The sequence below is a fragment of the Sinohyriopsis cumingii genome, chromosome 6, assembly GCF_028554795.1.
Source record: "Sinohyriopsis cumingii isolate HCF-2022 chromosome 6, ASM2855479v2, whole genome shotgun sequence".
Taxonomy (NCBI): domain Eukaryota; kingdom Metazoa; phylum Mollusca; class Bivalvia; order Unionida; family Unionidae; genus Sinohyriopsis; species Sinohyriopsis cumingii.
In genome coordinates, this window is record NC_142966.1 from 78844267 (window position 1) to 78870401 (window position 26135).

The 26135-nt window shown below is 34.4% G+C and overlaps 1 protein-coding gene across 1 annotated transcript; it reads right to left on the minus strand.

Moving 5' to 3' along the window:
• Positions 1 to 1123: 1123 nt before the first annotated feature.
• Positions 1124 to 24206, minus strand: LOC149797287 (bile salt-activated lipase-like). The gene is given in 3 exon segments (XM_089960738.1): positions 1124 to 1534; positions 1678 to 1824; positions 24129 to 24206. Coding segments are annotated over 3 exon segments (636 nt in total).
• Between the last annotated feature and the right edge of the window lie 1929 nt (positions 24207 to 26135).

Sequence of the window (26135 nt, forward strand, 5' to 3'; positions counted from 1 at the left end):
ATGTGTGTATGTATGTTATGTATATGTGTGTATGTATGCATGCATGTATGCATGCATGCATGTATGTATGTATGTATGTATGTATATATGCATGCATGCATGTATGTATGCATGTATATATGTATGTATGTATGTAAGTATGTATGTATGTTTGTATGTATGTATGTATGTTTTGTATATGTGTGTATGTATGTATGTTATGTATATGTGTGTATGTATGCATGCATGTATGTATGCATGTATGTACTAGTCTGACACTCTAATCGGGTCACCGTGACCACTCTGGTATGGACAGGCAGGAAAGTACACTGAACATAGAAAGTCTTCCACTAATTTATATTTTGATCACAACCTACTTATCTTTGGCAAAGCTTGGCCACAACTTCATCACCATTTGTGACAGTGTAAGCTCATCTGGCTTTGAAAAGTCTCTGCCTTCAACACTCACATTTAAGTAAGAATGATTTAAAAACCGAATACCGATAGAAGGTCAACTCCATGACTTGCCGAAGTGAACCACTCTGGACTGGGAATGATGGAAGGCTTATGATCATACATACTGAGATAGGTTCCTGTAGGACGACTAGATGACCCACCAATGTTCTTCGAGTGAGAAATGGTCGTCTGAACGATTAATACATTAAAAAGATAATCAGAATAAAAATAAGTCAGGACACGACCTACTTTCCAGTTATTCTCAGGGTCAGACCAGCCGGTGTACTTATGGTATATCGCCTCAACGAGACAAGGAACGTCACGTTTGTTGGTACCTTTCACAACACTGGAAATCACGTTGTCTCTAAAGAATTCTGGAGAAAATCCGTCGTATGCTGATTTATTGTATTGGTGTTTCGTCATCATATCAAAGATTCCTATGACCAACCCGCCTTCACCGCTGGTCATTCTTATCATAATATTGATAGACCCCAGCGTTTGGAGAGCTTCATGGGACCATTGGGTCATATTTTGGAATATATGTGTAGGCGATTCCTTTAAAAATTCCCCATCCAGCGACGGGGCGAATCAGGGTGTAAGTCCGAGATTAAAAGCTTGTTTTTTTCTGGTTAACAATTTCTATAAGATCGTCAGTTGCTTTTGAATTGAGGCACGCTATTCCTTCAGCCTAATATTCTGTTGAGCATCCAGTGAAATTGGCGGTTCTATCAAAGCGTTGTGCGGGATGACCATTAAAAACCCATATATTTACTGGGCTTCCACTTTCAGTAATAACGTTCTTGAGCAAACCTTTGTTTCCCGGCTAGAGTGCTTAATACAAAACACCTGCTGATCCTGCAGACTCACCCAATATTGTGATTTGTTCTGGGTCTCCCCCGAAGTCCAATATATTGTCATGCACCCATCTGATACCAAAATGCTGGTCCCAAAGTCCCATGTTGCCCGGAATGTTACCCCCACTGCTCCGAGCGTATCCAGCCAGAGACAATCTGTGGTTGATAGTTACAACAATTACGACATTGAAACAACCTATATTTCCCCTCAGTAGTAATCTCGTGCTCCTGAGATAAAACCACCCCTATACATCCACACCATCATTGCAAATTGTGGCTTTCCAGACGGCACTCTTTTCCACGAACAAAGATATTAAGATACAAACAGTCCTCTGAAATTTTAAACTGATTTATTCCGGGATCCACTTATTTTTTCCTGCGCACATACCGGTCTTAAATGCGTGGCATCATACGGAGATTGAACTTTCGACTTTCGTACAGTTTTGGCAAATCGAAGCTTACCAATGGGTACTTCTACAAATGGTATTCCATGAAATTGTACAACTGGCTGTATCTCACCATTAAAACTGGGCTCCTGCACAAATCCAGTTGTTGTTGTTTTTGTTGGGTTTAACGCCATTTTTTTCAGCACACGATAGGCTATACATGGCGGCTAGTATTAATGGTGAAGGAAGAACCCTGGAAAACCTCGGAAAGAACCACCGACCCACGAGAAGCTAATGGCAAGCTTTCTCACATACCCACACTGGCTGAATCCGAGACTCGAACCCCCACAAATCCAGTAAGACTTCCAATCTGTGCGTTTAGTTCGATGTTCTGGGAAGAACATAAAACTACTTGTATAAAGCAAATACGTTTGACACCCAAAATAAAGTAATGGAACCGCATTGCAAAACGTACGTTCGTCATCTGTGTAATATGCTTGACACTAACAACTGGAAAATACAACAGTGTAGTCAGTATTATAATGTCACCTCACTTCAACCACTACCTTCCAACATTGTAACAAAATCACCTTGTTATCAATCTTAAATTACTTTTAGTACAATTAGTACATCGCTACACAGTGTCTTCCAGTAATGTATTGAAATATCTTAGGTAAGAACTTGTTTATATTGGGCTTCAACTTGGAATAGGACATTTCTCTGGAAATAGCGCTCAACAACTTGGAATTCCAAATTAATCGGTAGTTTTCAACAACAAAATATATTTTTAATTAAAATCTTTATATTTATTTAATCTTAGTTTCTTTTTCTTTTTAAATATCTGTACTTGAAATATGTTTCAAAAAATATTTGTATTTGAAATATATGTCTGACAAATATTTGTAATTGAAACATGTTTATAAAAATATTTAATAAAATAATATATTTAAATTTTGATTGATTAATCGATTGATTGATTGATTTTGCCATTAACGTTATTTCTTTGTATTATATTTGTAATAAGTTTTATTTTATGTTGCTGTATAAGACTGAATCAAAACATTTTGTCTGAATGTTGTACATAACTATTTGCCAAATTTGTACATATTACTATTTGCCAAATTTGTACATATTACTATTTGCCAAATTTGTACAGAACTATTTGCAAAATAGATAGTCATCAGGAAACATTTTATCTGATGGTAGGGAAATATTTCACAGTAATGAAGGTTACACCTATCTGTTCAATGATATCTTGGGGAAATTTTCTGACTTTAGTCATAAAAGAAAAGCTTGAATGTAGGAAAGATCTAATTGGACCATTACAAAGTTTCACCAATAAGAAACCTACTACAAACTGTTGCCTGATGTCCTAAAGAGATTCATTTCATGAAACATGTCTGTAATGTGTTGAAGATATAAAGGGATTGTTACTATCCCCCAAAGAGTCATATTTCACAATCATGAAGATTTTTTCCAAGTTGCTGCATGATGCTTGCATACCATGTTTGGAAATTTAATCATTTAAAGGCCATTTTAAATGTAAGAAAAGGTATTCAAAGGATCTGATGCAGAGAAAGAATGTATGGAAGATATCAAAAGGTCAAAAGAGATTGTAAAAATTGCTCTATAGAGTTATATTTCACTGTTATGGGGGTTATTCCAAGTTAATGCATTATGCTTTTCTTTCATGATGGAATTTAGTCCTAAAAAGGACTATTTTAAAGGTAAGAGAGGTCTTGAGGGGAGTTCTTGAATAAAATGATTATTTGGAAGAAATTAAACTTCTAAAGGTGTTTTTTATACTATTAATCCACAGTTATCAGGGTTATTCTAAGCTGCTGCACAAAGCAAGCACACCATGTTGGGAAATTGAATAACGTTAAAACCATTGTAAATGCAGCAAAGGTTGTCAAGGGAGTTCTTGCAGAAAAAGAATATTTGGAAGATATTATAGGTCTAGGGATCTTGTTACTATTGTCTCACAGAACTTTTTGGGGTTATTCCGAGTTGTTGCATGCTGCTTGAATGCAACATTGTGGAATTTAGTCCTGGAAAGTTTGAGTTAAAGGAAGTAAATGTCTTGAGGGGAGAAGTAACACAAAAGTAATATTTAGCACACATTAAAAATCAAAAGGGACTATTACTGTTGCCCGTAGAGTTATATTTCACAGCCTAAGGTGCTGATTCTAAGTTGTTGCATTATGCTGGCATACCTTTTTTTAAAATTTAGTTCTAAAAGGACTATTTTCAAGGTAGGAGAGACCTAGATGAGAGATGTTGCGTAACATGAATAGTAGGACGATATAAATGTCAAAAGTGAATTTTACTACTGCCACAAAGACTTGTAGTTTACACTTATGGGGGTAATTCTAGTGGATGTTTTATGATGTATACATGCCTTTTTTAAATTAATCATACAAAATCATATTGCAAAGCTAGGGAAGTTCTTCAAGGTAGTTGTTGCAGAAAAAAATATATTTAAGATATTAAAGGTCTGTAGGTGTTGTTGCTATTACCCTATAGTTATATTTCTCTAGGGAGATTATTGCATGCCATATTTTGGAATTTAGTCTTAGAAAGAATGACTTAAAGGTAGGAAAGGTACTGAAGGGAGTTTTTGCATAAAATGAATATTTGAAAGATATTAAACATCTCATGGGACTGTTACTATCACCCATATTAGACTAAAATTAAGCATCAAATATTTTACTAAGACATAAAAAATAATAATCTTAAGTCAGTGAAAATGAAAACTATATATTAGACTAATTTTTTAAAAATTCTATATTAAACTAAAATACAAAATCTGTATTAAGTTAAATTAAAAGTGCTATATTAGACTAAAATTATAAATTAAATAACTGACTAAAATTAAAAACTTTATAAAAGATTAACATTAGAACTACCATATTAGATTCATATTGGAATTTTTTAAAATTAGATTAAATTCAAAGTTCCATAGTAAGTTCAATTAAAATGTTTATATTAGACTAAAGTTGCAGACTCTATGTTAGACTAAAAATAATTCCATATTAGACAAAAATTAAAATTTCTATATCAGGCTAAAATTATTAATTAAAAAAAATGAGATTATGTTAGACTACTATTAATTTTTTTATATTAGAATAAAATTGAAAATCAATATTAGACAAAAATTTAAAAATCTGTATTAGACAACAATTAAAACTTGATATATAATTAAATTAAAATTCCTATATTAGCCTAAATTATTGATTCTATCTCAGACTAAATAAAAATTACATGCAATAACCTAAAATATAAAAATCTATATTAGACTAAAATTCAAAATTACATATCTGACTAAATTATAAATCATATATTAGATTAGTATTAAATATAGACTAATAATAAAGTTCTATGTTAGGCTAAATAAGGAATTATATTTTAGAATAATTTTGAAAAATTCTACATTAGACTAAATAAAAATTATATTTGTATAGACTAAAATTTTAAAATCTCTATTAAACTAAAATTAAAAATGTAAATGACTAAAATAAAATTTCTCTTAGGTAAAATTAAAAAATATGTATTAGACAAAAATTATAACTTCTTTATTCGACATAAAATTTTAATACTACTGGTATATAAGACTAAGATGTTGCTTCTACAAATTAAAATTTTATTTCAGAAATAAATACACCACTAACATCGGAATCAAGTTAGAAAATCTTATTTCATAATTAAACATATTAATAACAAGCAATTGAAACTAGTTATATTAATGGTCTAGTGGCATGTTTGCTGAGTATATTAAATACCTAATGGGATGTTTGTTGAGTATATTAATGACACAGTGGGATGTTTGTTGAGTATATTAATGACACAGTGGGATGTTTGTTGAGTATATTAATGACACAGTGGGATGTTTTTTGAGTATATTAATGACACAGTGGGATGTTTGTTGAGTATATTAATGACACAGTGGGATGTTTGTTGAGTATATTAATGACACAGTGGGATGTTTGTTGAGTATATTAATGACACAGTGGGATGTTTTTTGAGTATATTAATGACACAGTGGGATGTTTGTTGAGTATATTAATGACACAGTGGGATGTTTGTTGAATATATTAATGACACAGTGGGATGTTTACTGAATATATTAATGACACAGTGGGATGTTTACTGAATATATTAATGACATAGTGAGATGTTTGGATTGATGTATGAATAATCACAATGCCTTGTGTAGTCATATAAGATCTTTTATTCTTTTTTTTAAATAATTGTTACATTTATTGATCTTTGAGAACATGTTTTTCATATTATTTCACAGTTTACTGTTATGTTTTAATCTAGTCTAAATTGCAAGTTGAATGAGCAACCACAGTCTTTGTAAAATGCTACAAATGAAGTCTTTACAGATAGAATTATGGCAACTGGGTGATTCCAGCAGGTTTTGGTGAATTACTGGAACTTGGTGATTCCAGTAATTATGAAGGTTTTAGGTGAATTACTAGAACTTGGTGATTCCAATAGGTGTGAAGGATTTGGTGAAATACTACAACTCAGTGATTCCAATAGGTATGAAAGCTTTTGTTCCATATTTTTAACTCTAAATGTCAATAAGATGCAGAACCAAACTGACCAGAACTGTCAGGAATGATATAGACAAGCTGTTCATGGATGTTGGGCTATGCCCTAAAAACAAATTTCCATCTGTCAATCAATGTAAATTATAGTCTGTTGTTGTGCATATTTAGTTTGTATTATTTGTTGGCTTTACTCAATGATTATATGCAATGTATACCTGTATTTTGTAACTGACCTTTGTCCACATTCAAGTTAATGGTGTACCTCACTAGTGACATTTATTTTGTAAGGAACATAATGCATAGCTAACATTTCTTTCTTTGATTCTAAACTAAATATTCAAATCATTATTAATGGAGGTAAACAGGTTTACTTGAATCCTAGCCTAGGACATTACGTTTTTCACTTGGAAACTCCTAAACTTGTTGGCAACTTTGAATGCTTAATAGAGGAGATTGATCTACATCCTGGTTCTGTTATTATGTCATAGCTTTTTATATCAGCATTGCATACTTGAAAAAAGTACTCATTCTTACTTTTACATCTGAAGCAGATTCAGTCTTATTTTGGTGTTCAGATTCTACTTTGCTGGAATTATTTATTCAAATTACTATTCACTAGAATTACAAAGTGCTCATTGATATTTATTGGACTAAATCATTAATTTGAAATTATAGTGTATTCAGTCAAAGACATTTTGGAATATATTATTCTGATACATCAAAAGAATTTTAATCCATTGCCATATTCTAGTACCTTGGCACATTTCAGACTGCAGAGAGTACACATTCAGTATTTGAATTTATTTCTAACACTGCTGGACTTCAATTGGAACATCAAACATTTGGACTTTTTATAAGTTTTTAGGACTGTTTGGGTTTCTTTTCACAACACTTAAGTTCTTTTTAATAATTTTGCAAAACATTTTTAGTTTTTGCTTTTTCCTCTTACTTAGCTTAATACTGTACCACTATATTTATTCAGTGAAACACTTTGTTGTTGGCGATTTGTAATTTTGCATGAATGTTATCTTGTATGAGACTGTGATAATTATACAAAGAACAACGAGGAAGCCAGTTTGTAGAAATTTGTTTCTCATATTTTCATATTATGCTAAAGAAGCACTACTCTATACATTTTCATAAATTTTACTTCGTATATTTTTTGCTATTTAAAATGTTAATACATTTTGAAGTTAAGCTATTTTCTGTTGTAAAATGGCTGGAAATCACATTTAAAGGTCAAACACTGACACATTGACATGAAGGAGTTTCCTCATCGGAAAATAGCACTTCTCTATGCATGACATGAAAAATCAAAATAGCACTTCCCTATGCATGACATGAAGAAAAAAAGCACTTCTCTGTGCATGACATGTAAAATCAAAATAGCACTTCCCTATGCATGACATGAAGAAAAAAAAGCACTTCTCTATGCATGACATGTAAAATCAAAATAGCACTTCCCTATGCATGACATGAAGAAAAAAAAGCACTTCTCTATGCATGACATGAAAAATCAAAATAATACTTTACTATGCATGACATGAAAAATCAAAATAGCACTTCCCTATGCATGACATTAAGAAAAAAAAGCACTTCTCTATGCATGACATGTAAAATCAAAATAGCACTTCTCTATGCATGACATGAAAAATCAAAATAGCACTTCCCTATGCATGACATGAAGAAAAAAAAAGCACTTCTCTATGCATGACATGAAAAATCAAAATAATACTTTTCTATGCATGACATGAAAAATCAAAATAGCACTTCCCTATGCATGACATGAAGAAAAAAAAGCACTTCTCTATGCATGACATGTAAAATCAAAATAGCACGTCTCTATGCATGACATGTAAAATCAAAATAGCACTTCCCTATGCATGACATGAAGAAAAAAAAGCACTTCTCTATGCATGACATGTAAAATCAAAATAGCACTTCTCTATGCATGACATGAAAAATCAAAATAGCACTTCCCTATGCATGACATGAAGAAAAAAAAAGCACTTCTCTATGCATGACATGAAAAATCAAAATAATACTTTTCTATGCATGACATGAAAAATCAAAATAGCACTTCCCTATGCATGACATGAAGAAAAAAAAGCACTTCTCTATGCATGACATGAAAAATCAAAATAGCACTTCCCTATGCATGACATGAAGAAAAAATAGCACGTCTCTATGCATGACATGAAAAATAAAAAAGCAATATAAGGTGCAAATGGCAGATTTACTGTTGAATATTTTGCAATAATTTCTGTGACAATCTACTCTTGTCACCCAGGGATAGAAAGTTTTTATACAGTGTTGTGTGTTTACATATAAATAGAGCAGTTTCTATATGCAGTTCTAGAGCAATATATAATGGTGAGCCACATGGTCTCATTACAAATGAAATTAATGGTACTGGTCAATGCGTAGATGGGGGTGTGGTGTGGTAAAGGCATAGATGGGAGGGGGAGAAGGAGTAATAGATTTTACCGATCTTGACTCCATAGCAATCTATTCATTGATTTAGACTCCAAATGTCATTAATAATGATCCCCTTTGGCTGCAAGCCAGTTGTTCAGTGATCGGATCATGATGGTCATCTCAAAATATTGCTGAGTAAATGTTCATGTTATAACCCCTTCCCCATAGTCCCGCTCCCATAAAATAATAATAATAATAATAATAATAATAACAACAACAACAACAACAACAACAACAACAATAATAATAATAATAATATTAACAACAACAATAATAATATTAACAACAACAATAATAATAATAATAATAATAATAATAATAATAAAAGCATGAGCTGGTCAAGATTGATTCAGATGGAAGTGAAATGTCAGTTATCTGTAAAGGTTAGTAATTTAGACTACTGGACCACCCAGGGCCCTATGGCTGTTTTAGTTTTGGGCTTAATGCCACTTGTTTGAGTACATGATAGGCTATACATGCTGACCTGTATAAGTCGTGTAAGAAGAGAAAAACCACAGACACACTTGGAGCTACGGGCAATCCTTCCATATTTCACCACTATGGGGGTTACTCCAAGTTGTTGCATGATGCTTGCATGCCAGTTTGGGGATTTAATCCTAGCAAAACTGATTTAAATGTAGGAAAGGTCTTGAAAGGGGTCTAATATCTGTAGAGCGAATAAAGTATTCATGTAGACATACAAAGAGATTGAAAAAGAAATTTGCGTTTGTTTAGATACTACCTTCCTTACACGATTTTACAACAAATGAGTAGTAAAAGTTATTGAGCATTTTGTTACAAAGGGTTACAGATGAGAAATGTTTTAAAAGAAATATCATGCTGGATTAAAGGTAGTTTTATAATATGTGGTAGAAACTATGTGATGATTGTATGAATTTTATTTGCATTCATATTTACAGTTTTATAAATATCAAACAGACAACAAATACACATATTAAGAATTAACTCTGTGTTGACAAGTGTCCTTGATGATGACCTCAGCCTTCAACAACTGCAATCATGTGAATCAGTACCTTGAAGTTGATGAAGAAATACAAGCTGCTTTAAAAGTTGATGAAGAAATACAAGCTGTTTTAAAAGTTGATGAAGAAATACAAGCTGCTTTAAAATATTTGATCAAACTTGAGAAGGTGATTTAATGTGTCTAAATACTCTATTCAATATATGTCCATCTTCATGCCAAGATGTACTGTTAGGCCTGAAAAAGTCAGTAACAGAAAAGGATGAAAACCAATAGTTTTGCCAAAGTTAAAAAAATATTTCCTTGTATACAAAGTGAAAATTATGTGTGTGTGTGTGTGTGTGTGTGTGTGTGTGTGTGTGCAATTTGAATCTTTAACATAGCTTTAAAAAATTTTCAGTCATATTGCTACAATGTTTGCAGTGTGGAAGTTTATTGGGATGAATAGCATTGACGCAGTGGCATCAATAGGGATGGTCTCACCCAGTGCAGTAACTCACAGTGTCACCCCCATGGATCTCATTCCTGCACAAAAATTCAAAATTTTATAGACAGTCATTTTGGTGTCACCTGGTGTAGTCCGCACATCCCCTGGTGTCGCCACTGCACTGGGGCATCATGTCACTCTTATGTTATGTGTTTAGGCTCGAATAAACAGTAACACAAGAAAGAGTGAAAACAACAAGATTTGAAAAATTTAAGAAATTATTTATTTCCCTGGAAAAATTCCGTAAAAATGATAAAATAAGAACTTACGGTTTTAAGAATCACATCCAAAAATAATCCAAGAATAATCCACGAATACGATTTTAGAAGTCCTAATATTAAAATGTTCTAATGAAATCCTGTATTGTGTTGTGGTCTACAGTTCCTTGTTGAAGCACAAGAAGTAACATTCCGTGTTGGAAATTCGAATAAAATTTGTAAGAAATGTCTTTGTTCTAGAATTCTGTAGGAGCACTCAAAATATTTCAGAGAAACGAATTAAGCTTTTAGAATCCAAATAATTCGAATAAACATTAAAATGTAATTCCCAAAATGGCACAACAAAAGAAACACCTTTACGTCCTAGTGTTTAGAAGCCTGGCTGTGGTTCATTCTCTAAAACGACGGTTTAAAACTTGAATTTTACACAAAACAGATCTCCAGATGAGGGTCACGTGATCATGTTTACATATAAAATAAATCAGGTAGCTCCTGTATGTTCTTGATAAGAACCAATCATTTTACTCCGAGAATAAAAGTTGTTACTTCACTAAAAACTATTTACAAGTCGAGGGTCACGTATCCAACACAGCCTCTAACTCACACTTATTATTCTCACAATAAAAATAAATTAAAAATAATGTGCTGATTTGGCTGTTACTAATTTTGAATTAAAGTCAGGAACCAGGTCAACCTTATGTGTTTACAATAATGAACTGTCAAGGTCAAACTATTTTCTGGAAAACGTATCGAATTCCTAGTAAAAAGAATTACGTTATTTTCACATATAATGAAATTAAAAATAAAAAGATTTTAAAACTTACAATTAAATCAGATATAAATTAAATCAAATATACATAACACGGCAGACATGTAGCATTATGTCCCACTCAGTCACCTTATCCTGACACCAGTCCAAACACTAACCTTCATGCTGAGCACCAAGCGAGGCAGCTGCTAGTACCATTCTTATAAGTGTATGGTATGACTCAACCGGGGTTCGAACCCATAACCCCTCACATCTAAGGTGGATGCTCTAACCACTTAGACTACCATAGTGGTCAAAGTGAAAATTTAAAAAAGACTTACAGTATTGTGAGTTAAATTGCAAATGGTCCAAACAGTTATATGAAAAGTAAAAAAATGTAGAGTATTTCAAATGAATTCCAGTGGTATTCTGAGTGAATTCCAATCTTGAAAGTGCTGATGTACCAACAACCTCGAATAGCCCAGAATAGTGTTGATGTGTAACAGTCTTAAGGAATCACAATGATGTGACTAAAAATGTCTGTATTAGATTCTTTTGTGTTTTTACATTAATAAATATTATATTCATTTCTTGATGGTTTTTAGCTTAATATTTCCTTCTTTGTTTCAGAATTATGATACAATTTTTTATACATCTTTTGTCTTTCGGCTATTTCTACTGCATTTGATTATGAGTTATTATAATGTAAATCTGGTTTCAGTTTTAGGTATAATTCAGACCACATGTGTATTTACTGAATGTACAAAATCATTGTTTTCATTTATTTGTTGTTATATTATCATGAGTTTTGTGTTTCATCATCCACTGTGAATATATTATTGGTTTCCTGTATATTTTTATAATACATATGGTAAAGATAACAAGAATGTATGATTTACTTGCAGTCCATACCTATTAAGGTGCTATATCATCTTATAGCACTTCTAGTCAAATTAGCAAGGAGTATTCTGTACTGCTGTAACAACACTTCAATCCAAAATGTGAAAAACACAGGTAAGAATGTCAAACAGGACCAAAACGAGTCTCCATTATTCAAATATATTTTTGGTTTGTTTAAAAAAGTTTGTTTGTAAACATGTGAGTGTATAAAAATCTGAAAGTGCTTATATAAGTTGCAGGATGGATATTTCTCATAACAAATTTTTCTATAGCATGATTTAGTCGTAACTGTTGTACACTATGTTATTTACAGGTTGAAATTGTCATCTGTTTTATTTAATAGTTTTTACACTGTAAAATATTTTGAAATGGTTCAGTCTGTTGTAAATGAGCTGTAAGTGTGTTATAATTTTTCTATGAGAGCAGATGGAATATTAGAGAAGGTATCAACATGATTTGCAATAACATCGGGACTAAGCAGTTGATACAGCTACCATCAGAAATCAATACAGTACAATATTATAATTCAACTGTTAATGTAAATTACCTTTCAGTCGTTGTTATTCTCTTCAGCTATGTTACAAACATAGGTCTTGCTTAACATTCTTGTGAACTTGATTTCTAACTTTTCTTTATATAGCAGCATAATTTATTCAATATGTTCAAATCAAACAAAGTATTAGAGTGGTATATAAGCAAGTTTATTATTTATCTGTGTAAATCAAAATGAAGTTATTTGAAAAATTGTTTCCAAAATTTAACCAATATAAAAATTTCAAAAGTTTGTAATCATTGTTGCAATAATTAGGAAAGATAGAAAAATGATATTAACAGTCATTAATACAATTTATGCAATATACTACGTGTACCTAGAAAATACATTGTAAGATTAAACTTCACCACCAACCACTTAAAATTAACTTGAAAATGTGACGAAGGTGAGCAAAAAACCCTAATTATCTTGTCCTTTAATTTTGCTAACTTTGCTGATAAATAGTTTCAGAAACCTGACATATCTTTAGGTCTCCCATCCAATGTATAAAATACATTATTTTTAAAACCCTTCTCACAAATTTATTTTGTTGTCTAATTATTCCACGCAACTTTCCCTGCAAAAGGAATTAAAAACATGTCTTTATTAACATCCTTCATTATACAAAAGCACTAATGGAACTGATACAAAATCACTTACTTACTTATCGTCAATTTCCGATGTGTGCGACAATTCGGCCATGTACGTCGAATTAAAAAAAAAAAAACAGCCGCGCGGTCAGTTTATATCGGTTGAGATTCCGAATTGTTGCGTTATTCCAAGTTTGAGCCCATTTTTACGAGTTTTAGCCGTAAGGGCATGTTGCATGATTACCTGTTCGGCGAGTACAAACAGGAGCAAGATAAAGCGAGATCAATCGTTTTGTCAAAATGTAGAACGCATAGGTCAAGTTTGATGTTTCGTATTGCGACCCAAGGTTTCAGGCCTTTTATATGTTAACACAGTTTTTATGAAGAATTTTACTTAGTTCAAACTACAATCAAGACATATATTCGACTTTCTTTAGCAGTTTATTACAATAAAGTAAGGGGCCCCGAGTGGCCGAGTGGTCTAAAGCGCTCTCCGTCACGGATCACTGCCATCTCACCTCTGTCTGCGTAGGTTCGAGTCTCGGTGTCGGCCAGTGTGGATATGTGAGAAAGCTCGCCGGTAGCTTCTCGTGGGTCGGTGGTTCTTTCCGGGTTTTCCCGGGTTCTTCCTCCACCATTAATACTGGCCGCCATGTATAGCCTATCCTGTGCTGAAAAATGGCGTTAAACCCTATAACAACAACAACAATAACAACAATAAAGTAAAGCAGTCAAGTGTGTGAACTTATTTTGGTAGACTCGGCGAATACATATATTAGTGCCCATCTAGTCGACGCAAGGATAATATCCATGCTCATAGTATTACTTCATGTGTCAAACTGTTTGGAGTTCAAAAGTTACTACCCATACGCGAGCTCTTCAGTTTCGGAGGTAAGAAGACTGCAGCCTGCAATCCCATAATGCTAACTGGAAGTAGTTGGTATTTAAAACAATGGAACTTTTGAAGTTTGATTCTGAAAGAGCATACTTCTTAGTCTGTGATGTCCATATGTAGTGATAGTTTTACAGCCAGAACTATGCAAATGTGTTAGTGAAATATCAGGTGGAGAAAATGGTATGCTTTCGTAACCGTATGACGCTTAATTTAGACTGCATTTGCTACGATTCTTGTCTACAGTAGTTTTAAGGCAGAATTAGAATGATTTTGCCAAATATATAGGATGGAAAAAGTTCTTTATTTGTAGTGATGTAGCACAAGGGTGATGATGTTACAGGACAGCACGCGCGCAGGTGTCACAATATACCGAAATGTAACAATAAAGTGACCCAGAGTCTCCAAACACAGTCTACTTTTTTGATTTGATTTCAAATATATCATAATATATATAAAATAGGATTCACGAGAAGTCAATGTACTAAACATTACGCTCCAGCAATGGTATATTTTGAAAGAACCTGAGCTGTGAGGAGCGTGCTGAAACAATATATGCTGATAAGACGTTTCTTTGCAGCTGACTGTGCTGGGAAATACAGTTGAAGAAGGTATGTGCGGCGCAAACGAACTTGGTTTCTCTTGTCGCATTTGAGGGTGGTCTCGATATTGCTAAGATGGTTTACCCCTCCCAAGTCACACAATCCAAACCTAAGTAGGTTTTGATGATTTTTTTATGTGATTGGTGTGTACCTTGCCCGTATTTTAATGTGAGAATATACATATCCATCAATCTGATGACCAGTATACTGCAAACATTCCATTTATATCTTGCAGGAGATTACATGATCTTGAGCATTCGTGCATACGACAACTGAATCTACTATAGAATTGTTAAATATAAAGCTGTGAACTTTGTTGTGTTGATAAAAATGTCTCTTTAGATGGATTGAAAATGGATTTAAAAATTTTGATTCAACACATGGATTGGACTCTGCATGAGGTTAGGACTGCGGTAGATTTGATTATTACTAAATAAGTAAAAAAAAAAAAACCGGCCGCATTGCTTTTTAGTTGAGTACTACTATAAAGATAATTTGGTACTATTTGTTTTAAAATAATTTGTGTTGCGCTCACATTATTGGGAAGTGAGAAAGAGCTATCACCTTTGCTGCAAAGATGTTTGCCGCAACAGTTTGTTAAATTTCTGAATAAATAAAGTTTCTGAATAAATTTTTAATCTCCATATATTTAATAAACAATTGATAAATAATATTGGGCATGAATCATCAAACTTATGATAATTCATTCTATGGTATGCTCAAATGCCCCGATGGCCCTTGACGCAGTGTCATACAAAAACTACATTAAGATATTGGTTAAAGGGTTTCATTTGTTTAAATTTCTAACTTCCTTTGACGAGTTAGTTCATATATTGGATTAATCATTATGACGATAAGCTAGTTCATTCTGTGACATGCTCATTTTAAGATCACAATTTTATAACAATGCTTTAATTATTGACTGGACATGCATCCCTGAACATTGTTTTAAAAATAACAAATATATATTTTTTCCAGGTATTTAATTGGGCTTTGGGTGATCCCGCTTGTATATTTAAGCACGTAAATACACATATGTAAGTTACATCAGCTGATATATGTGCACAACGTGGACGATAATTAATAAATAAAGTACAGAATTTGGCTCCGTTTTGATGCACAGGAGTTAGGGATTTCAACTACTGAGAAACTTGTGATCTCAAGACATTTGTCATGGTTTCAGTTTATTCAAGTAAAACTCATTGGCTCCATAAAGTATATCCTGAGCTTTTGATATCATCAGAAGTCAATGATACGTATTTAAAAATATTATTCACTATATTTCAAATATCACACTTGATCCAGTCATTCATCACACATTGTCATATGGATGTTGCCTATATTGTTAGGGTCACTATCATCTACTAAGGGAAAGCAGCACATACCTCGTTATAGCCATGGGAAGGAGTTAATGCCCTTGATGTCGCTGGGATTATAGTCTCTCTACAATGATAGATGAAGCCCGATTGGAAGATTTATGGTGAGACAGAGTTCAAGTCAGACATTTTCATGTTTTATTCACCAGCTCATTTCGTTTTTGCTCTGACTGTGTTAGAGTGTTTTAGTTTGCCTTGCTGTCAGCTGTTGGCTTTACATTCGCATATTATATAGGTAATAGTCTAGCCTATCCCCACTGTATTCAATGGCGAGTACATATAGTGTTTCCCACGTGTATTTGCCCAACAATTTCCCGTCCCTTACATATTTTCTTTCCGCTGAATACCTTTTGAAGAATTCATTGATTGAAGCCTAACTTAATATGAGACTTCAAATTTGGAAGTCCTTTATCAATTCTGATATTCAACTTTTTCGGACAGTTTTTGACTGAGTTATGGCTCTGGTTTAGCTGACAAATTAAACCAGTCGGTCTTCATTTGCACCATACTAGCAGATGCATTCAGATTATATGGACAGATGTCCGATTTAATTATATCCTCCTTACTATAAGCCCGTTCCTTTCTCACAGGGTGCCATGCATGCTATTGTTTATTGTCAGTTTTCTATATTTTTGAGAGAAAAAAAGCGGCGTTTAACATGATATAACACCATATTTGGGATATTTTGAATATCTGTTTCTCCTTTATTTCGTGAGTGGTAGTTTAAATGGGATCTTGTCTTATCTTTTACACCAAATCATAATTCGGTAAAACTCAAGGAATCTGGAAATGAAGGAAATATGACACAAAAATTATGTTGGTCCTTGAGATTTTTTGTTAATGAACTTTAGTGGCAAGACAATATTTACTACATAAAATTGCAAGGCTTGCTGATTTCATACAGTTTAATATGCCACTGTTTCTCTTACATTTGATATGTATATTTAATATGTTTTGTGAGGGTGACCTTGGTCAGTAATTGAGGATAAAGAGACACATGACTACTCAAGGGAAATATGGTAAATGCCTAAAGATATTTCATTCATTCATTCATTCATTCATTCATTCATTCATTCATTCATTCATTCTTATTATTATTATTATTATTATTATTATTATTATTATTATTATTTTGCGACAGCAATTGTCAAACCTGGAACACAATCTATATACAACTGGATAAGAGATGGTGAGGATTATTGTTAAACATATATTAGTCCCAAGACACAACTGCTTGTTTGAAATTAGAGATGGAAGAATTTCATGAAGTTTAAAAAATACTCTTTTTATTGTCAAAGAATAAACAGGAAATGAATGCTTTTTATTTTAAAACAGGTTGTTCACAGGCATAAAAGTAGTAAAGTCAGCTGAGAAAGATAAAGACTTAAGGACAAAACCTATTAACGTTTATCGAATGATACAAAATTAGTGTTTAAATATGAAATGTATATTTGGAAATCATTTAGTTTTGTTATTATCCCTGTAACAGGCTGACCTCTGGGTCGGTGAACACCATCCCAGGATCACCTTACAATTAAACATTTCTGGTTATCAGAAAAGCTAATGACAGTGTATATAATGCACAGAACAAGAAAAACACACAATAGACTTTGCGATATTACAGTATTTTTTCCTGTTTACCGACTTGCACAAGTTACATGTAAATGAAACAGCCCCAATATTTGAAGTAATTGTAATAGGTCCTCTTTTTTAATTTAACTTTGAAGTATATGTTTCAATGTTCTTAAACGTTACGACTATTTTCTTAAAAGCATAAATTAAATAGAAGGATTTCGCACATTGAAGCTGCAAGTGTAAATATAGTATTTAGCCAAACATAAGCAAGTGATTGCACAAAATGTCCAATTGTTCACTTCCTAAAAATATTTAGTTTTTGGACAAATGCACAATATATGGACATTAAGGTGCAAGAAGTTTAGTAAAAGGTACCACAACTTTGAAGTAATATTGCTCTCATAGAACAGGTGTTAAATATTTTCATTCTCACTCTTTTAGAAAGTGTATTTGTCGTCGTCTGATATTTAAATTCTTTTCAAATTTATAGTAACATTCAATGAGTTAATTTAAATTTTAACGAAATCAACTTTGTGTACTAAGTACTATATTTCGCCCGGGTAGAAATCTAAGACCACTCCTAACTACTAATATTTTTATTTATTACTTCTATCCATAGTTCATGCTTAGCAGTGTGTTGTCTCTTTGTCTTTTCAAGAACTCTTTCTAAACAAACTTCAGTTAGTTTTGTTGTTGCAAATTCATTATTTTTACCACCTGCTCATCAAACGTTTTGTGAGCCAAAATGATTTTGATTGGATCGTTCCATGATTGTGGAATTTTGAATATTATGTAGAAGTATGTCAAAAAGTTGTCAAATCCAGTTCTTCGTTTTATCAATTCAAAAGGTATTACATTACCGTGATCATCAATTAAATCGTTTAGAACTTCAATGCCGGCTTCAATTCAGGATTTGTATTAATAGAACATTCTAGATGGAACATCATTTAAAACTTTCAGGGATCAGTACTCATTTGGACTTTGTGTTTGCCCTTTCCAATTCGATATTGTCAAAATTATATTTTCTCCAAATCCTGTTTTTTAATGAGCTTACCAAATTCTTCTAATTTCCACCAATCTAAATTCCAAATATCCTTTATGATTCTCCATATAATTGTATTGAATAGGTTCGGCCACGCTCCTTCCTCGTTTTCCAGCAATCTCGTAAGCCACCTTATCTTAATGTACCTAAAGAATCAATAAGTATGTATCATATTTAATCCTCCCTCGTTCTCCGGGGATACTAGTACGTTTCGCTGAATTCTCTCTACCATCCCATACAAACTTAAATAAAGTACAATTTAGTGATGCTTTGTTTGTAGCTGATGATTTGGAAGTGCTGAATAAAGATTAGGCTGAACAAGAGTATTACAACAAATAATTTCACTACGATAGAGAAATGTCTTTGACTCCCACTTGCCAGTATTCATTTTGCTTTCGTTAGTGTTTTCCTATAATTAAGTTCCACCATTTGTTGTGTCTGGCGAAAAATCGATCCAAGGAGTGTAACGTTAGAAGAAGACTAGTTTAGGTTCATACAGAGACATATCCTTTCATTGGAAATTTTTTTGTGCTTAATCCAAATATCTTTTTGTGGTATATTACAGTTAAGTCCAGATACAAAAAATAAACAACATATTGCAAGATATTTATAGTTACTTTTAGAGAAAGTTGAAATCCATTAAGAAGAATAAAATCATCATCGGCATGCTGACACACTTTATACTCATAATTTCAAAGGTGACTCCCCGTACGTAAACATTTAGCTTTAAATGTTTATTTAAAAAAAAAAAAACACCAGTGGTAAACGAATGAAGCGTAAGATGATCCCCTTGATGACACCATCTTTCAAGTCTAAAAATGACATTAAACCTTCAATAAAAGCGTTCTAAATGTGACTGGAACGTTGTAAGCAAAATTAAAACGTTTGTTTGTAGTAAGTACCTATCATCCAGCAGCATTCTTGTTCTCCTTCTCTCATCCATTAGTTACGCTCAGCAACAAAAGGCACCCTTGAATATCCCGTCCCACAAAAAGTGTCCACTCGACGCCGCCGTGTGTTGTTCACAGGAATTCTCCAGGCAACACATACATATATAAGATACTTTTCAAATTACGATAGATAACAAAGGAAACATATAACTGATGTTGGTCGCTTTTAAAACTTGTATCTGACCATACGTCGGGCATTATTATCTACAGTGTTCAAATAATTTTTTCTGGTCTATAAAGTCAGTTTAGCAATGTTACCAAGAGGGTTCGGTATAATATTTTTTCCTATGATAATGCTGATCTTGAACATGTTTTATTCCGTCCAAATGATACTTTCAATATTTAACGTTGTTACAACTACAATACTCAAATTAACGCGCTTGGAACTAAAACTGTTAAATATGATTAACTTGCCAATAAGTCTTTGTATCTCTATTTCAATTACTCTGACTGATTTGATACACTTTCTTACAGTTTCGTCTCTTTTTTCACCATTCGTATATTTCGATTTTTGAGGTATCTGAGGATTTTGTAGCATTTAATCCACCATTTTTTTTCCTGAGGCTTATTTAAAAAACTTCCACTATATAGAGAATAATTATTATCCGTATTTTTGTATGATTCGAAATTTGGTATGTAAAATGTCGAAAGACGTCCAATTTAACATACTAAGTGCTTTTATTCTGCGGTAAAATAATTATATACTCGTCTTGATCTCCCACTCACTACTCCGTCTCTCTCTTCCAGTGTTCCTTCATAAGTCTAATCGTTAATGATACATAAGCCTCCTCGACATGACTAATATTATCTAATTGTTCGACTGACTATCGTCGTCAAAGCTGGCTCAATGACATAAACAAAAGTCTTTAAATACTGATTGTTACATGAATGAATGAATGTACAAGGCCTTTAATAATCAAGCTCTTTAAGTTAATTTGATTTATACTCGTTCATTCCTTTCTGTTTGGAAAGCACATTAAGGATGCTTGTAATATTATGTTTCATTTGTTTGGGTGTTGGCATATGAAGAATTGAAGTATTCATTTGGATTTATTTAACTAAAAGAAATGATACTGTATTTACTATTATGATTTATTTAAGAAAAATTATCTCGGCATATATTTTAACAATTCTGCAATAACTTCATTATAAATAAATGCTAAAATAACCGCGAAAATAAAATATGGTCGACTCTACTAGAGAAAAAGAAGAAAGTTTAAATGAACTGAGAATTTCTTCTCTCGCTTTCTGCAGCACACCAATATGTCGTTTCGTTTTTGCTCCAGAGCTTCCTCCAGTTCATGAGCCTGCCGAAAATTCTGCAGCACAACATTGTGCCGCATTTCGAAGTAATCTGTTACCAGAAGCTCAGCACTACTGATTTTCTCGTTGGCTCCACACAGGAATTCCACTTTTTCCTCGTATGTCGGCTAAACTAATCAAGTGTTTACAAATGGTTATTGATTAATGCTGCATGCCAAATGCGTTTGAAACGGAATCTACTTTTCCAGAACAGAGTTTTTCGTCTTTGTTCATTGATCCCGCTTGACGACATTTATTGCTTAGCGTGAACGAAAAAGGTGGACAACGAAAAATTCATTCGGATTTCCTGGCTAATGAGAAAATTTTTGTGGAAGATATGCTGATAATGAAAAGAGCAAAAAAGGTAAAGGTCACACACATACACTTGTTCTTTTCTGAAATAAAGAACACAGTCAAAATAACTGGGCATTTCTCACAGAGGAGTCAATACCATTTTATCCAGTACACCACAATTTTGAGGAGGCAAAATCCTTTGAAATGTTATGCATAAGTTATGTTTGAAAGTTTGAAATATGCATACAAAATTAAGACTGCGACTTTAATTAATTTGAACTCAAATTAAGCATCAAATAAGTCAGTTTGTTTAGCTTTAATTTGTTGAGGATGTGTTGACCGGAGCACAAGTGACTACCTCCACAATTTTGCTCTGCTTGTAAAATGTTTTTTTTTAAAAACGCAATACAAAATTCCGTTTTGAGTCATATAATGCTTAAATGTACTTAATCTAAGTTTCTAATATGCCCGCTGTGCTCAGATAAGTTCGGTGAACAGAGTGGACGAATAACGTGTCATAGCCTTCCAGTTGAGATCCCAAAGAATTTCTTTTTCACTTTCCTTCTTTCAGTCCGTTACAAGAAACCCAACAGGTCAAATATTGAATCAACTCACACTAGAACAAGCAATTGTTTAAGTTTCTAAAACATTAACAAAGTACATCAGCCACGTTCGCATTTGTATTGATGTCCTGCACTGGTGTAAGGTTAAGGTTACTGACCACTAACATAAGTGACCATGATAATCTGAATACATGGCGTCTATGGTGTGAAGACGCATGTACAACGCGCCAATTTACAAAACGGACATACCAATATTACATTGTAACCCGAATAGTTTTGGACCCTATTGATAAATCCGTGCATGCATACACAATATATGCATTAATGCATGCATGCATTAACAAACTAATTTGCTGTTAAGAGTGGATAAATAAAACCCAGAAAAATCATGCATCTTGCTTGAGACATATCCTAAAGATGGTAGTACAATACCATTTCTATGTTTCAAGTGTTTCGGCGCTTATGTGATGCAATCTACACCATTTGAATGAATATGAAAAAAATCACGATTTATGCTAGAAAATAGCAACAATGAATATCTGTCAATATTTCTCATTTACATCCAAACTGGATCCATACCTCTTGTTAAGCTAGTCCACCTGTCAAATTTTCTGATTTTCTCTTTCTTTGTCTCTCTATCTATAACGATAACTTTAACTATTTCACAGGTGTTTCGAGAGATCACGATGAAGATATTAGATTTAGAGCGGGGCCTGTCATAACATTCGATTGAGTGAAGTCGGAACAAATTGAGCGTGCAAACGGATTTGTCTCCAGGTCAGGCAAACATGATTTTTAAAAGATTTGATCACCTTTTATGAGGCCCCTTCCTCCTCCCACCTCTCAGCACAGGGTAGTGGAGGAGGAAGAGACATGTATTTTCATAAGGAAGTAAACACATTTTACAGTCCTCTCCCCCACGATAAGTGTCAACGTTTATAGTGTAGAGGATAAGACAATCAATTCCAGCACTACGACCACATCTTGTTTTACTCTGTCGTTCGACGATGCTAAAAGAGCTTTCACAAAGGCTTTCAGAGGGCCAGGAATTCTCTGGGCAACACAAAGGACGCTCGTGTCCCCACCATGCACGAATCATTGGTTTCAGCTACCATCTACAGGGTTAAAATTTCGTTAACCTTTTTAAGACAGCCCACTCCCGATGTTGTGGAATCACAGGTGGTAATTTAGATGTGAAACTACTTTCCGTCCAGTCTAGATGGTAGAACCGGTTGAGCTTCTACGCCCATAGCGCTTGTTAAGGTCATTTTTCTACAAATTGAGGTATGCTTTGTCAATATTCATATGCTTTAAGTGGAGCCGCGCCACCTCAGCATGAATTTCGCCTTGGACACATCAAGGGTATTACTAGATCTCAGAAGAACCTTCTTAATGCTGCTTCCGTGGAGGCAGAGAGACTCTTCGGAGATCTCTTTTCCACCGTGGTATATCAGGACCTGACGGATCAACAAAACGGATCCCTTTCAGCAATTCATGGCCCATCAAAATTTATCAGGAAGTGTGCTCGTCCTGATCACTCCTAATGACTTTTTACAAAGTTCTTGCAAGGAATGAAGGCTGAGAAATCAAGGAAGCAGCAGTAATTCCCCATCACCCGTCTCGAGTTTTAAGGGAGGAAATATGTGGGCTCGTCCACCTTTGTAAAGGAAAGAGAGGGGAGGCCTTAGTTATTTGGATTCTCTTCTAGCACCTTTTTCGTTTCCTTTGACCCTGAGGGTGTTCGGTTTGCTTGATTTCAGAGGTTTGGTTGGAATTAGTGGAAGATACATTGGTCCTTTCTGTACAAAAAGGAAACTGGCTTTATTTCCGTAAAAATAACCTCCTGCATGAACCCCCATTCTTTCTAACTAGTCCGAACTTATTCAGTTACGAAAGAGGTGTACAGTCATCTGAGGAATGGAGGTAGGGGCCCCGGTTGGCAGAGTGTTATAAGGATCTCACCTTTACAGATCACTGATATCTCACCTGAAAGCGTGGGTTCGAGTCTAGGCTTGGTCAGCGTGGGTGTATTTATCAGTAGTTTCCCATGGCTTGTTTGTTCTTCCTCCCTCAAATATACTGGCCGCTATGTATTGCCTATCAGGAGGTAAAAATTGAGTTAAACCAAGAAAACCTAACCTGGAGACAGACGCAGCGGAAGGGGTGGAAAATGTCTGGATCTGGATTTTGACTCCTTGGTGTTGATGGTCTCCAAAAGGCGGAAAGATTTGGTTAATCAGCTATATTTTCACCTTAAACACATCTAGTGGAGGAACCATTCAAGATAGAGACTGCAACCTCAGCCAGAAAGGTCATAAAGTCAGGCGATTAAAGCAGTCTCCATCAAGCATGAGGATGCATACCTTCATATCCAAAAGTTGTGTAAGGGGCACTGGATTGCGGCTTGGTCTAAGGCGCTCATCTTTACCAATCACTGCCATCTCACCTTTATTCTTGTGGGTTCGAATATCAGGATATATATATATATATATATATATATATATATATATATATATATATATATATATATATATATATATATATATATATATATATATATATATATATATATGTAAGAAAGCCCGCCAGTATCTTTTTTGCAGGTTGGTGGTTCTCGCCGGGGTTCTTGCTCCTATCGTGTGCTGAAAATTGAACTAAACCAACAGAAACAAACCCAAATTTTCCTCTTGACAGAAAATATCTACGTTTTGCAAGGACTTGGAGGTTTTCTAATTTCGAGCGTTGCCGTTTGGCTCTCCTTCCATTTCCGTAGCTATTACATGGTTGATGGGAATAGTTGCTGTCTAACTGAGGGATCTGGGGATTCCCATCCTCCAATATTTCGATAAATGGTCGTTGCACAATCGCCTTAAAAAGTACATATTCAAGATTTGTCCAGCTACCTACACCAAAGCAAACTGGCTAGGCCTCGTCCCAAACATAGAGAAACTGGAACTAATTACTTCTCAGGATTTTGTTTTCATATGGATGAATTTTCTCGCCAGCCCTGGACGATTTTGTGTTCCAGCGGACAGGATAGATAGAATTCTAGCTCTTTTGGTGGTGCTTCATGTCAATCTCTCGTCGGTTCTCCTGCATCTGTCCCTCCTGCGGTGCTAGAACTGTAGCAGACCTGGTTCACCAGGAAGGCTGTACTTGTGCCGTCCACACTTTCTCCTTCCATTGAGAGAGATACTGCACAAGGATCACCTGTGAGCTTGGATTTCTCTGGGGTCAGTATTGCATCACCATTAGAGTTGGTGGTTTAATCGGAACTGGTTTCTGCTCGGAGTCCCAATGCACACCTCAGCATCCCAGACCTATCTGTACATGCACGTGTCATATTTGGGTTAGATGCTAACTTTGGACCGAAAGGTTCTTCTTCAGGGTTCCTGATCCTGGAAAGAAGCTACACTTAGCATAAACAATTTGGAAAGAAGAGTGGTATTTTTTTTTTCTCCAGCCTTGCATGGGTGCGTCAACGAAATGAGGAGTCATTGTGTGATTGTCCCCTCTGACAATACGTCAGTTGTAGCATACTTCAAAAGACATGCAGGTTCACGTGCATCTTGCATATGTGTAGAGACTTAGAACCTCCGTCACTCGATAGCCTTGGAGGGGATTATCTTCCATAATATACATTCGGAGCAAGAATAATTATTCTGGGGGACAGTCTGTTCGGGAGAGGAAAAGTAATATGATCTCAGCAACAGCCCGAAGCCGAATCCCTGTACATACTGTTGAGTAGACCCTTGGTGGACTTGTTTATGACGATATTTAACAGGGAGTTCTCCACTTATATCGTCCCAGTACTAGATCAGAGGATATGGGCAGTGGACGCCTTCAGTCTAAGGGGGTATCTTCTGTAAATTTACGGATTCGTAGCTTTCAGAATGATTTCGCAAGTATTCCACAAAGCCGATACCTCCACTGCTCAGCTCAGTCTAATAGCCCTTCTGTGGTTCTAACCAACTCGACCTGTTATAGACCAGGCCTCAGAGTCTCTCAACACTTAGCTCATCTCGTGTGATCTATCTGTCAGGATCCAAGATGGAGACTACCACCCTAGTCAAGAATGCCACAAGGCCCAGCGAATCGCAAGTCTCCATTGATCATCATGATGCATACCTTCATGTCCCAGTTTTATTCTGGGCCGTTCATTGCCATTTCACCTGTCAGCGTGAGTTCGAGTTTCAGATTGACAACCTTGTGTTGGCGAGAAAGCTTGTCAGCAGCTTCTTGTGAGTAAGCGGTATTTCCTCCACCAAATACACTGAAAACCATGTATAGCCAGCACTTACATTCACAAAGCCACAAACAAAACTATCTGCCAAGATAATATTTAGCAAGGTTACCAACTAATGATACAT